The sequence below is a fragment of the Ipomoea nil genome, unplaced genomic scaffold (genome assembly GCF_001879475.1).
Source record: "Ipomoea nil cultivar Tokyo-kokei standard unplaced genomic scaffold, Asagao_1.1 scaffold0688, whole genome shotgun sequence".
Taxonomy (NCBI): Eukaryota; Viridiplantae; Streptophyta; class Magnoliopsida; order Solanales; family Convolvulaceae; genus Ipomoea; species Ipomoea nil.
In genome coordinates, this window is record NW_017617116.1 from 7432086 (window position 1) to 7445891 (window position 13806).

Below are 13806 nucleotides of genomic sequence, written 5' to 3' on the forward strand. Positions count from 1 at the left end.
CTACTAGTATGTATTAAAATCTTAACTGACAAAAAATTATAAAAAAGAGTAAATTAGCTTAGTCTGTCTATAGCAAACTGTTTCAAATCAAGAAGATCAATAAGTCATCTAATTGTAAGGTAAATCAACCTAATATGCTTATAGCTGATCGACTCAAACAAAGAAAATTAATAAACTATTTCTACTAGCCCTATTCGAGAGTATGCACGAATAAATTATGCATTGTAATTCTAGACGATAAATAATTACAAAGAGATAAATCAACCTAAACTATTCATAATTGATTGATTCAAACTAAGAAGACCGATAGATCACTATAATTAAAAATTAAACTTTACAAAGTCAACAACGTGAACAACTTAGTTTAGTTTTCCCACCTATCATTCGTTTTGTAATTGTATTTAGAAATAGAACTTGAGAGTCTACATAAAAATTTCCTAAACCAAATAGGCCTAACGGTCGTTAAAAACCTCTGTACCCGTTACCGTTGGTGAAACCAGAATCTGGGAACTTGTCGGGTGAGTGGGACCCATGGTTAACCATCTATTCCCATTTGACCTCAATCGGCTCCACTCCACCGCCCACACGCGACTATTATTCAAATCTTATTCAAACCGCAAGTCAGAAAGCAGACGTTTCGATTCCAAGAATCCTTCTTTTCCTTCAATTTCACATAATCACATTTCACAAAGGCCATCAAAGACTCGTGCTTTTTATGCCTTTATGTCATAATCGCACTTAACAACTTTTCCCCGGAGACCTCTTCAGCTCATAGTTCCTCAAATCTCTGAAATTGGGTTTCAATTTCTTGCACACAGCTAGCTAATCATCGCGAGTTTGAAGCGCCTGCAAGGAAAAAATTCAAGTTGGTTGACTTTCTCTCATGATCTTGGGTTGTTTGAGCTTTTCAGTCTTGGTTTAGTTGATTTGACATGGGATTTTCTTTTCTGTTTTTCTTCAAGTGTATCCGAAGGTAAAGGTGAGGGATCAGCAGGAAGAGGATGATCAGTATGTTTATGGATTGGGTTCTTTGCAATCCTTAAAAGCTTTTGATGCCATCTCCATCTCTGACTTGTCTTCTCCAGGTGCACTTTTGATCTTCATACCAAAGTTATTTCCTCATAAATCTAGTTTATGTGTTTAATATTACTGAGATTTCATAATTATTCTAATTTTGTTTTTGGTAATGTTCTATGATGATCTGCTTGCTGTATTTTGTTTGCTTTGATTTGATGTGCTAGGATCAGGGATAGGCCATAGTTTATCACATCTCTAAGACCTTTGGTTGAGAGTTCAAATCATGATCTCTTATTAGATTGGGTTGTGGCTATGTATTCTTACCTTTGATTTACGGGAAAGCCTGCAATCTGCTACTAGAAAGTGCTTTTAAGGTGATGCCCGTCTTGTGGCCCTAGCCGGTAAAGGACCAGATAAACTAGCCTAGGTTGTTATAGCCGCTCAAACCAAGAAGGCCTAACTGTCCGACCAAATTGGTTAGGGTTGGCCCCTATGTGGTCTTACCTTGATTACCATAACCTTGAGCTAAAGCCATCTAACAAACTGAGAAAATTGTACCATTAGACCTTAGGCTTGATTAAGCAAAATATAAAGAAGGGGTTGGTGGAGTTTGCATGAAAGAAAGGGGGAAAGGAAAAGAGGCGGCGGCTTTATATTTTTGGACTAAGGCATCATGCCAAGTTGAAGGTATAAAAGATAATTTATCATCATCCACTTGGTAAGTAAGTTGTGACAACCTTCATATTAATGTTAACACATGTCAATAAATCGGTTTTTCAAGTCAACCATGATATTGGAGTCACCTTTAGGAATATGTCTTTTGAAATCTTAACAGTTTCGGGTAGTTTTGCTTTTTGATGACAATGGCCTAGCTGCTGTTCTGTGTCTAATTCTTCTGCCTTATATTTTCTAACGATTTGGATTTTCTTTTCGATGTGAAGATGATTCTCCAACATCGGTTGTAAGGATTCCCAGGTCATATATCTCAAATTCACCCAAACCTGCAAGTCCCGTCTCCACAGGTTCCAGCGTTTTCTAGTTCTATTCTTCTGTGATTATATTGAATCAAAAGCACTGATTCATATTATTGGCAGGAGCAACGAATAACACGAGCCAAAAAACTTCGAGTGAAGGGACAACTAAACCCAGATCTAGTTCAGTCCCGAGACCACGAGCAGTCTTGTCTAGTCCAGGTACTACCTCACTGAACTTTCGTGCACAGAATCTCTCGTACTTGTTCTTGTAATATCTTCTTTCCCTTTGCAAAATATACCATTTATGGAACTGATTTAATTATCATGGGCTAAGATTATAGAAGGAAAGTATTAATTGTTACTCTTATTCAATGAATCTTTACTCGGTTCTAAGGTTATAGAGGATCAGAAAAACCAATCTGGCCAGCACTTTGCCCCTCAATTGGGCCGGCCCGGTGCGAATGGGGATTAGTCCGAGTATAGTACGGGCTTAAAGGTGCCTCCTACAGTTAGGACATGCTCAGGGCACCTCATGGTCTGACCCAAAAGAAAAAAAAAACTATATTTTACCATATGTATACTTTGTGTTGCTGGCTAAAAGCATTGTCTTTCTTTCTTTCTTTTCCAGATAATGATCAAAGGATAGGAGTTAGTAACAAGCCGAGAGCTAAATTGCTTCCTGGATTGAAAAGTCAGAACACGTGCCAAAGTAGACATACACAGTGCAAAATTATTCCCAGAATGGCGAAAGCTGAAAGCCATTTAAACGCTAAAGAGTTCAAAGATTCAGATCAAAGCAAAATAATTCCTAGAATGACCAAAGGTGAAAGCCGCCCTATAAACGCTAAAGAGTTCAAAGATTCAGTTCATGGTGAGACTGGCCTTCCGGTTAAAGGAAGGTTAGCGAGAACTGAACTGAATCTGAAGACACATATCAGAAAAGGGCCAGCATCTGTTAGAAGCAAAGCACTCGGTAATTCCACAGTGGCAGAGTAAATTATATTTTTGATTGAACCGCTCTTGCCAGCTGGAGTTCGTTTACACGGATACGATATTCAAACTAATAGATAGATTTGTAGAACTCGGAGCTCATCTCCCTCTTGCATCGAGCATGTTGCCAGGATCTTTTTTCTGTAATCTAACCGCTAACGCTTCTACTTGTTTCAGAACAAGTTAAACTGTCTGAGTAAGCTAAAGTTAGAGCAGCTTCTTGTTCTTGTTTCTTGGTTTTGTTAGCATTTGTTGCATCAACCTCTGTGTTGATCCATTGTAGCTCTGAAGTTTTATATGATGATTTGATGAGTGCCAGTTTTCCACTTTTTCTTCTCATTTTCGACTCGCGAACTCTTCGTTCGTGTAATTCTTTCTTATGGTAATGGCATGGTAAATAATGGTTCACCAAATTCCCTTGATTCCCTATTCCTCCATGGACTTGTTCATGCATAAACATGGGTCCTTAAAGCTCCATGTCCATGAAGTTATGTCTATAGTTCTATATTAATTTTGGGTATATAGTTGTGGGATAGATAGATGGAGGGAGAATACTAATAAGTATATAACTTATATGCTAATGAGGATATGATAAAGAATACAATGGATATAAACATAGTAGAATAAAGAGTATTGTATTAATGTATTAATAATTTAATACTGAAGAGTTTTTAGTACAATTCAAGTATAATATAAAGAAGTTCCGGGACTCTACAATGGTCAGGTAGGAGAAATTTTGATTGTAGCAAAAATGAGATGTGGTGAGTGTACGGGTGTGTTATGTCGTCCTCGGCGGATTGGGGGATATGGCACGCAATACGCAATCACAAGAAACTAGGCACTAGCACTAGGCAATCAACAAGAAGCTAAGCAAACTACAAGTTTAAGGGAATGATAAGACTAACACATATACACAAAGATAGGACTCAAGCTTGGGAGCATTATCATCTAGATGCTTTAACAGCCTAAGGGATTAGGGAGAACAAGTAAGCAAGGAATCAAGCGGGAATGCACGTAGGTATCCTAGTCTATGAACCATTTTCGTGATTAATAAACAAGGATTAGAACAAGAAATTGCCCCACTTTCGTGGTGAATCAATTCCAAGTCCATCAAGCACAAAAGCATCTAAAGCCCCCAATTTCCCCTATTTTCGTAGGAAGAAATCGGGTCTATGCAAGGGGTGGCTTGGATTCATCACCCAACTCTCGTTGAGGCAAGGAATCCTCCAAAAACAAGCTAATGAATGTGTACATCAAACATTAACAAGATATAAATACAAAACCTTCACAAACACATGAACCCTAGGTTGGAGTTCTTCCCCCTTTTTGCAATAATCACAAATCAAGCATCAAGATAGATAATACAACCCTAACTCAAGTCCATAAACTAACTACTCATGATTAAATAGCATAAAGAACACAAAAGCATAAGTAACAAACATAAATCTTGCAAAAGAAATAGATAAAAGGAAGAAAAGCTTCTCTATTGAAAATGGATGGTGGAATTTTGAAATGTTGGAATCCAAGCTTCAAATCCAAGATTACAAGCTTCAAAAGTGTTAAGAAACATAAATCTAAGCATATTCTAACCTAAAAATATGAAGGAGAATGAAAGAGAGTGTCTAGGGTTTTAACAAGAGTCAAAACCAAGTAGAAATGACAAAAAACGGAGTTTATAAAAAGTTGCAGCAGAGGTGACACGGCCAGGGACATGGCCATGTCCCTGGCCGTGTCCAAAACAGCAGTAGCTACTGGAATGCACAGAAAATACATGGCCACAGACACGGCCGTGCACTTGGCCGTGTCTTTTGTCACTCAAAACGTCAGATTTTGGAATTATGATCTTTATGAAAGTTGTAGCCCTTCGAGTCTTCTTTCCAATGGCGCAAGAATAACTTTATTTGGACATTCCTAGGCTGAGATATGGTCCAAAAACCAAACGGTAGTCAGTTTTGGTTTGTCAGTTTGGAACTTCAACTTCAAGGACAATTTGGACCCCTGTGGCTTCCTTTTTAGACTTTGATGTATTTATAAGAATTGTAGCCCTTTGAGTCTTCTTTCCAATGGAACAAGAATCACTTCATTTCAACACTCCTAGGCTGAGATATAGTCAAAATACCGAATAGTGGTCGAAATGAGCGAAAATTGCAATGCATTGATCTTTTGCTCCTCTTTTGTTTTGGTTTGCCCAAATGACCAACACCATTGAAAACACCACTCTTAGGCTCCTTTTGAAGTGTTTTAGCCATCCTCTTAGCTTCTCCTTGGCTCCCATTGACTTCTAATGCATCCAAAACGCTCCATTTGACTCCAATGTCCACCAAAATGCCTGAAAATACTCAACTTTGCTTCCAATGCTTTTCAAACCAAACTCCTTGCAAAATAACACAATTTAGTCCTAATCTCATGAAATTTGGAAGAATATATGAGCAAAATGGCCTAGTGAAAGGGGAGAAAATATAGACAATTAAGCACTTATCAAATTTTCTATTTATAGTGTACGAGTAAAGAGTAGATATTGGGTTTTACATTAATATATAGGTCTCACATGGCAGCTCAAGTCAGTCACGGCATGTGTTACGTTGATATTAAAATCATGTGTATATAGCATGTGGTTACGTAAGTGACCCGTTTTGTTGTCATCTCCCAATCTAGATAACCCGTTTCATTCTTAGCTCAAGTTCTTAACTATACTTAGGACCTAATCACCGAATTTCTTTTAAGAAAAATGCAGCCGCAGTATGAAGATTATGTTTAAGTAGACAGATTCCTTGTGTGCATTGACATTTGACCCTGTCTGTTGTGCTGAGTTATTGTAATTTACGTTCTCCCAAATATTATGTCGAACTGAAGTGTGGGGCCCTCGGGTCGGGGATTCAAGTATCCTTAACTAAGATTAATCCATAATAAGCTCAATGTACTCTAAATTAGTTGAAAGTGACAAAAAGAGAAATGTGGGTGGGATGAAACCACCACTGCACACTGGACACCTTATCCGTCGTCGTCGTCTATCCTCCGCGATCTCATTGGCCACGGTCTCGCCACGTCAGCAAACGAATCGCCATAGCTGATAGCCCCATACTTCACACTCTAGTTACTGGTTGGTGGTTAGCACCATCTCTCTCAATCACTCCGATCCACAACCACCACAGAGCCGCCGCCCATCAACCAACGATATTCCGGCGACATGGCAGCCACCGCCATGGCCTCCTCCTTCTCCACTTCCATGCAAACCCTAAAATGCACCCGCCCCAAGACCCGCCACGCCTCCGACCACCTCCTCACCCTTATTCCCATCAAAACGTCGCCGCTGCAATCGCACTTTCTCGGGATAGAACCGTGCCTGTTAACGAGCAGCAAATGGAGAGTGCACAGGCTAGCGGCCGCGGTGGCGCAAGAAGAGGCGGCTGTCACGGAGACGCCGGCCGCGCCGGAGGAAAGCGGCGGCGATGGCGATGATCAGAGTAGTGGCGTGAATTGTAAGCTCTACTTTGGGAATTTGCCGTATAATTGTGACAGTGCGCAGCTTGCTGGGATCGTTCAAGACTATGGTAGCCCTGAGCTTGTTGAGGTACTATACTCTTCCCCTTCCCCATTTTTCCTGTGTTAAAAGTACAATAAAATAAGAGAGAACATATGTCTTAAAGGTCATGAGTTAGACTAGCTAATTGGTTGAATTTAACATGATTTAGTCCATTGAGTGAATTGAAGCATGTATGCGGTGAGTTTCAAGCAACACGTGGACCGTAGTCGGAGATTCGATCGAAACCATGACCTTTGGTCTGGTTCTGATATCAAATTGAAGCATGTGCTCCATCACAACTAAAAGCCTAAGCTGACAGTTAGTGGTTATATGCTCAACAGAGTGGCTGACAGTTAGTGGTTATATGCTCAACAGAGTGACTCAATTTGTATGGTCACCATATTTTGTGTGATGTCTATAGAACTAACTGAGTTGTCTGTGTGGGTGTAATCTTGTTACAATTAACATGGATTGTTGTGATCAATTCATCAATCAATCAAGATAAACAAGAAATTAGCTGCCTTTTGCAGTAGATTAGGGTTTAATTGATTTGATTAATGGATCAGGATAATGTTGTTGTATGGAACTTCATTTAGACAATTAGACCTGCACCAAAGATATAGACACTTGGATTTGCAGTGCAAATGATACGAACTTAAGCCCTAACTACGTCACAAAAGTTTCTGTTGTTTTTGCCTTGTTCAATTCATCTCGAAGCTAATGTTCAACCATGGACTTGTGTATATATAGGTTCTGTACGATAGAGAAACTGGCAAAAGCAGAGGGTTTGCTTTCGTGACGATGAGCTGTGTTGAAGATTGCAATGCTGTCATTGAAAATCTTGACGGAAGAGTAAGAAATCCCAGATTGTGTAATCTCGAATAGGTTGATTGGAACCATTAAAAGTTAAAACTAAACTATGCTGTAATCTGGAATAGGTCGATTGGGACCGTTAAAGCTGAACTATGATGTTTCAGGTGTTTGGCGGTAGAACACTGAGGGTGAACTTCTCGGACAAGCCTAAGGCAAAGGAGCCTCTATATCCAGAAACCGAGTACAAACTTTTCGTTGGCAACTTAGCCTGGTCTGTCACATCCGAAATGCTAACAGAAACGTTTGGAGCATATGGCAGTGTGGTTGGAGCGAGGGTTCTGTATGATGGGGAGACCGGAAGGTCCCGTGGCTATGGCTTTGTTAGCTATGAAACGAGGGAGGAGATGGAAAACGCGATCACTTCTCTGAATGAAGTGGTATGACTTTTAAGCTATTTATTGTTGTCGTTTACTCGATCAACTCAAGATTTGTTCGCCAATAACTGCGTGTATTTTTGCACGATTTTCACTGTCTCAGGAGCTGGAAGGAAGGGCAATGCGAATCAGCCAAGCACAGGGCAAGAAACAGTAGGGCGAATAGAATTTTGTAAAGTTGTGAACTAAACAAAGCATGAAATTACCATTTGGTTTGCAGTATTAGTGGGAATTCTAGTGGAAAGATGACTGTTTCTTGCACAGCATCAAATAGTTGTTTGATGACCATTTGCAGGTGACTCTGTGGATTTCAACTATTTCTATTGATGCATCTAAGCAGTATTTGGAGATTTACAAGTGAGAATCTAACTCAATATGAAGAAGATGATGATGAAAACCATGTCATAAGCATTGAACTGTATCCCCGGTCCTGGGAGGCCGAGACTCGACTGAATTAGTCTTATCTTACGCCCTCCATAATAGTCCAAGATTTCCACTTTACTTGCTCCTTTACACTTCAATTTAGCTCTCCTTAGACCTTACTTTGGGCTATGACCCAACACATTATAGTTGCTCTAGTAGGGATATCGTTAACTTGGTCGACTTTTTCTTTACAACACTCGAAGATCTCTGACTCAATCGTTCAATCAACCCTCCATACAATGAGGATGGGATAGTTATGGGACAACTTCAGTCAAATTGGTTGTTGACTTCTCTTGGGAGTTGTCTATTGGCCTTACTGATCTGGTTTACCTCCCTCTAAGGCACAAGACAAGCTTTTACCCAGAGGCTATAGTGCACCTTTTTCCCGTAAATTAAAGTTATTTGAACACGACGAGCTCACTTTCTCGTAAATCAAAGTCATTTAAACACGAACTCATTATGTCAAGTCTCTAATAGTTCCATCATGAATGGGACCGACCGAATCCTAGATGTTGGGATTACAATACAAATTGAAAAAAAAAAAGTATTTCAATTTATTTTAATAATTAAAATAAAAAAAATTATTTTTCCATACTAAAATTATCACATAAATTATATATAATGCAGTATGTCACATTTATGTCGCTCAACCAGAACTTTGACATATTACACAAATCTTTAAAAAGTAAAGTTCATTAATTTTATTAGTTACCATAAACGAATTATATGAAATAATAAAAGTAAATATAACAATACTAAACAAAAAACCAATAATAAACTCTAGTATAGTAAAAGTTTAAAAAACAAAGGCTAAAAATGGACGGTCCGCATGAAACCAGAAATTAGCGATTTTTTATGTTTATTTTATATTTTGGTGTTTAGCTGCCTTTTTGATATACTCCCAAAATTGTTATTCTACGCGAAAACGCAAACAGCAAAGGAGCAGAGAGAGAGAGAGAGAGAGAGAGAGAGAGAGAGAGAGAGAGAGAAGAGAGAGAGCAGCGCAGCATAGCATAGCATTCAGCATTTTCAGCACCTGCTCTAAAACCAGTGGTCTTCGTTCTACGCCGCACTCTCACTCACAAATCCACTCTCCATTGCGCCGGCGCCGGCGTGCTGTGTGGCGGGAGACGAAGCTCCGGTCTCCGGTCGTCTTATCTCTCCAGTTGCGGAGAAATGTGAATTGGTATACGCGGTTTCGGGAATCGTTTTTTGTTTTTGTCTGCTCTCCAGATCTCGCCCCTGGCATTTCTAGATCTAGGGTTTTGGAGTCCCCCGCTATGGCCACGCCGTTTTCCTTGCCCGTCACCGCCGCTCAGGTCCGCCCGCCCTATCTCTCGTCTTAATTTGTCTTCGCGGCGTTGCTATTAGCTAGTCTGATGTGTGCGGATTAGTGTGTTTATATCTCGGAATATCCGTGCGCTACTCTCTCAAGTACTGAGTGAGTAGGTCCAGTAGGATGTTATGTATGTGTGCAATTCGATATTTCAGTGGCGGATATGTGTGTTTTATGCGTGGTTAGAATTGGTTAATTAGTGTGTTGTTTGAGTAAGTGTTGTTCTTTGTATGTGGCATTGAAGATGATAACAGAGTAATGCATTGGAGCTTTTGTTCTTTTCTGTTTGATATAAGGGTTTGTTTGGTTTTATTGGCTAGGTTAAGTGATTTGTGTCTTGTTTTTGAGGATATCAGGTTGGTTCCTACTTCGTAGGACAGTACTATCAGGTACTACAACAGCAGCCCGAGTTTGTTTACCAGTTCTACAGTGATGCTAGCACCATGATTCGGATTGATGCCAATGCCAGGGAGACTGCCTCTGGGATGCTGGTAATGCCTTTGACTGTTTATTATTTCATCTGTTTGGTAGGGTTTGGACTTTGCAGAAAGAATAGTCTTAGTGAATTAGTTGTGAATGAAAAGTTTTAGTTTTTGATGGTTCAGTTAGTTAAATATTCACTTGTGAGCTGACGGTGTAGTTGCCAATGGTTTGGCATAGAAAGGCTAGTTTTTTTATTAGGGATTCGACAAAAGAAGCTAAAGAGCATGGAACAAATTGGAGAGACACCTCTTTCAGTTGCCTCTGTTTACTTCTTCAGTTAAAATGGATCATATTGGAACTAGATATGTTTCATTTTCAGTTCATATGTTCCAGTAAAAACTAGATTTGATCATTACCCCTCATACTTCACTAGTTCAGTGTTGCACTTCCTTGCAAACCTAAATGGACTTGATATAAATGTTTTCCAAACCCAAACTAGCTGAGTCTAGATTTTATTTTTTGCAGAACTAGGATTAGATCCAGATCTAATAGGTTATCAGACTCTAGATGAGTAGCGAGGGAACTGGTAATACTCTAATAAAAATGGGATTTGAATTTAGGATCTTCTTAAGGAGCTTCTGTTTAATAATTTCAAATTAGTGTGGTTCCTTATTTATTTTTGCTGATTGATTGTTACTCAATTTTCTGTTTATATAGTCTTTACAAAGTCACCCCTTACATTCATACTTGCAGCAAATCCACACGGTTATCATGTCACTCCATTTTACTGGTATAGAGATCAAGACAGCACATTCCTTAGATTCATGGAATGGTGGTGTTCTAGTCATGGTTTCAGGTTCTGTCCATGCAAAGGATTTTAATGGGAGAAGGAAGTTTGTGCAGACCTTTTTCCTTGCACCCCAGGAGAAAGGTTACTTTATTTTCAATGATATCTTTCACTTTGTTGAAGAAGAAAGGATAATCCAACATCACGTTGCCTATTTAAGTCAGGCCAATCTTGATACCAAGCTGAATACGTCAGCTACATTTCGTGATCAAGGTACGACTTTTAGCCTTTCATTTATCTTATCTGATAGAATACAATGCTCCATAACCTATATTAGTTTCCTTCATGTATTCGTGTCGAAGTTTTGATGCTTTTTACATATTATTGACACTCAGTATGAGAGAATCTCTCAGAAATTATAGTTCTCTGCGAGTATGCTAGAAAATAGGTTGCTTCTGCAATACCTTGCCAATAATGCTGAATTGCTGAAAGTCTATTCTCCAGTTTTAAGATTAAACATTAATTCTGCAGTATCCAACTACTTGCTGGGTGGAGAAATCCAGGCAAGGGATTTTGTGCCTCCTGCAAAGATTGAAGAAAATGGACCAGCGAATGACTACCACTTTGCGGAGGAGCAGCTACAGCAAGTCTCTGAAGCTGAAAAGATCCCTGAGGATAATTTTGCTGTGCAGTCAAATGGTTCACTTCAGAGTACAATGAACCATGCACAGGACCATTTATCTGCTACAATTGAGGAACCAATTGCTGAACCCCAGAAACACACTTATGCTTCCATTGTATGTATTTTCCTTATGTTTTCTTTTGCCTTAAATTCCAAAAGAATGGTTGATCCTGTGATACTGAAACTTTTCTTTTTTTCTGTTTGGTAACCTTTGAAAGTTACAGGTTGCTAAAGCACCATCTGTGCAAGCTGTACCCGTGCAGGCCTCTAACAAACCTGCACCTCCTTCATCTGAGTGGCAAGATGTACCAGATCCTCCTAGTCAGCCAGCTTGTGTGCCATCCAACTCTGTTGAGAGGTCTGGGGCAGAAGTGGTTGAAGAATATCCAGCTGTGGAAGATGAAAGTTAGTATAGCCTTCTATTTTGTTATGAAGCATCCTTAACCACCAGTTAGCGTACTTTCTTTATGCACATAAACATGTCTGTTTGTATTTCAACAGATAAACTCAAGTAACTTATTATGCGCGTATTTCTTTCCTTTCTTATAGTGGAGGTGAAGTCAGTGTATGTGAGAAACGTACCGACAACAATGGATCCTTCCGAAATTGAGGAGGAATTTACAAAGTTTGGTAAACTAAAGCCTGATGGTGTGGCCATCAGAACGCGGAAGGTTTGTTCTTTTATATATTTTCATGCCTTAACCTTCAAGGTTTTATTGTTATTGCTACTACTACTTTTTGGGTCTTAAAAAGCATACTGATTTTGGCATATGTGCATGAAACTGATGCAGGATTTTGATGTATGCTATGCATTCGTTGAATTTGAAGATGTCTCGAGTGTGCAAAATGCAATTAAGGTTTGACCTTGCATTATTGAATGTGTTGATAACATATTTTATACTGGACTAGAGTGCATGTGAAGTAATGAAATAATATCTTTAATTTATTTCACAACTAATTAATATAATATATTCCTCCCCACTGTCTTTACACTAATTGCATTCTTTATTTTATATAAATTTTAGCTTTGATGCCATTGTTAAAACAATTGTATGTCTGAAGAGTGAAGATAGCATGGTTGCTTATTTCTTATTTTAATTGCCTCATTAAAATATGCTTCAGGCATCTTTTGTTGAGATTGGTGGACACCAGTTATACATTGAAGGAAGAAGACCGAACAGAAACAACTTGTATCGCGGAAGTATGTACTTTTCTTCCATGTAGACCTCAAATTTGCAAACTTAAGTTCTCCATCTTTCTTGCTTTATTTTATTTATTTTTAATCTCTGCTAGATCTTTTTATTAGGAATTATTCTTCCCTCCCCCACCTACCCACTCAACCCCCCCCCCCCCCCCCCATCATCATCACACACTGAAAAGGGCTAAATCCCCAATCACCACCAAGGTTCAATGTTGCAGAAGGCGTTAGTCGGGCGCCTAGCACACCTAGGTGGGCGAGTAATTATTTAAAAAAAAAAAAAGAGAAAAGGCAGTAGGCTATGAATTGGTAGACTGTTATAATCCCCAAACTAGTCAACTACATACGTTAGACGGTTAGTTTAGTACCTGGCTGGAGGAATATGGAAGAGGAGCATCGGAGTAGGTGACAACGTACAAGTGAGGGAATTAAAGAAAAAAGCCATTCGGCAAAGTTGGGCGCGGAGGGCGCCTAGTTGGCCGGCCGACTAAAAGCTGCCTAGGGGCGGCCACCTAGGCCCATTTTTACAACACTGCCAAAGTTATTGCCCTCAAACCTCTAATGCCAGTATTACGATTTGTAACTTGACAGTTGATACATGACAACCCTTTTGCTAATGACTTTTTGTGGTTAAGTCTTCTCCGTGGATGGCTTGATACTTCACTGGATGTTTTATTGTTTTAGGCACATTCAATTTCGGATTTTACAACTGGCTTTCTCATCACATGAAAACATCTGATGTTCAAGACGTTTATGTATGTTACAACAGGAGGACGCGGTAGAGGCAAGGTCAATTACCAGATGGACGGAAGGGGGTTGCGCTTTGGTGGCCGTGGTTTTGTCAGGGGAAACGGTCAAGATGGAGGTGATCGCGACTACAGAACTTCATCTAGAGGAAACGGTTTCTACAGGCAAGCTCCCCGCCTTTCTGGCAATCAATACGGGTCGAGAAATGGACACATCGTATCAGAATAATAATACAGTTAAGTTTACGCTTACTACGATGCAAGTGGCTTCAGAACACTAATTCAACTACATAGCTTCCATAATCATCAGTATATGTTGAGCACACAATTTATTTATTAGATATGATGCTGAAAGGAATCTTTCCAACATCTTTTTCTGGGCAATTTTAGATTATTTATTTTAGCTTACATAAACAGACTTGTGGCACTGAATTCTGGCTTTTACAATATTTTCTATAAA

At 39.3% G+C, this 13806-nt stretch overlaps 3 protein-coding genes across 8 annotated transcripts; all 3 read left to right on the forward strand.

Moving 5' to 3' along the window:
- Positions 1-586: 586 nt before the first annotated feature.
- Positions 587-3320, forward strand: LOC109175686. Of its 2 annotated transcripts, none has more exons than XM_019325011.1 (5): positions 587-865; positions 963-1085; positions 1959-2039; positions 2112-2210; positions 2620-3320. In XM_019325011.1, coding segments are annotated over exons 1-5 (672 nt in total). In that variant the 5' UTR covers positions 587-864; the 3' UTR covers positions 2988-3320. The 2 variants fall into 2 exon arrangements, 1 of the variants encoding a protein (XP_019180556.1); XR_002053305.1 differs by having other exon boundaries at positions 588-869.
- Positions 3321-5953: 2633 nt separating this feature from the next.
- Positions 5954-8252, forward strand: LOC109175684 (28 kDa ribonucleoprotein, chloroplastic-like). 2 transcript variants are annotated; one of them, XM_019325008.1, is made up of 5 exons: positions 5954-6552; positions 7255-7356; positions 7482-7754; positions 7855-7923; positions 8047-8252. In XM_019325008.1, exons 1-4 carry the CDS (start codon positions 6169-6171, stop codon positions 7906-7908), a joined length of 813 nt encoding a protein of 270 aa, XP_019180553.1. In that variant the 5' UTR covers positions 5954-6168; the 3' UTR covers positions 7909-7923; positions 8047-8252. The 2 variants fall into 2 exon arrangements, with proteins under 2 accessions (XP_019180553.1, XP_019180552.1); XM_019325007.1 differs by lacking the exon at positions 8047-8252 and having other exon boundaries at positions 5955-6552; positions 7855-8039.
- Positions 8253-9145: 893 nt separating this feature from the next.
- LOC109175679 (putative G3BP-like protein) lies at positions 9146-13806 on the forward strand. Of its 4 annotated transcripts, none has more exons than XM_019325003.1 (10): positions 9146-9493; positions 9867-10001; positions 10687-10795; positions 10916-10993; positions 11252-11517; positions 11621-11807; positions 11952-12073; positions 12194-12259; positions 12525-12603; positions 13370-13806. In XM_019325003.1, the coding sequence occupies exons 1-10, from the start codon at positions 9455-9457 to the stop codon at positions 13573-13575; spliced, it is 1287 nt and encodes a 428-aa protein (XP_019180548.1). In that variant the 5' UTR covers positions 9146-9454; the 3' UTR covers positions 13576-13806. The 4 variants fall into 4 exon arrangements, with proteins under 4 accessions (XP_019180548.1, XP_019180547.1, XP_019180545.1 ...); XM_019325002.1 differs by having other exon boundaries at positions 9867-9892; positions 9935-10001; positions 10687-10993; XM_019325000.1 differs by having other exon boundaries at positions 10687-10993.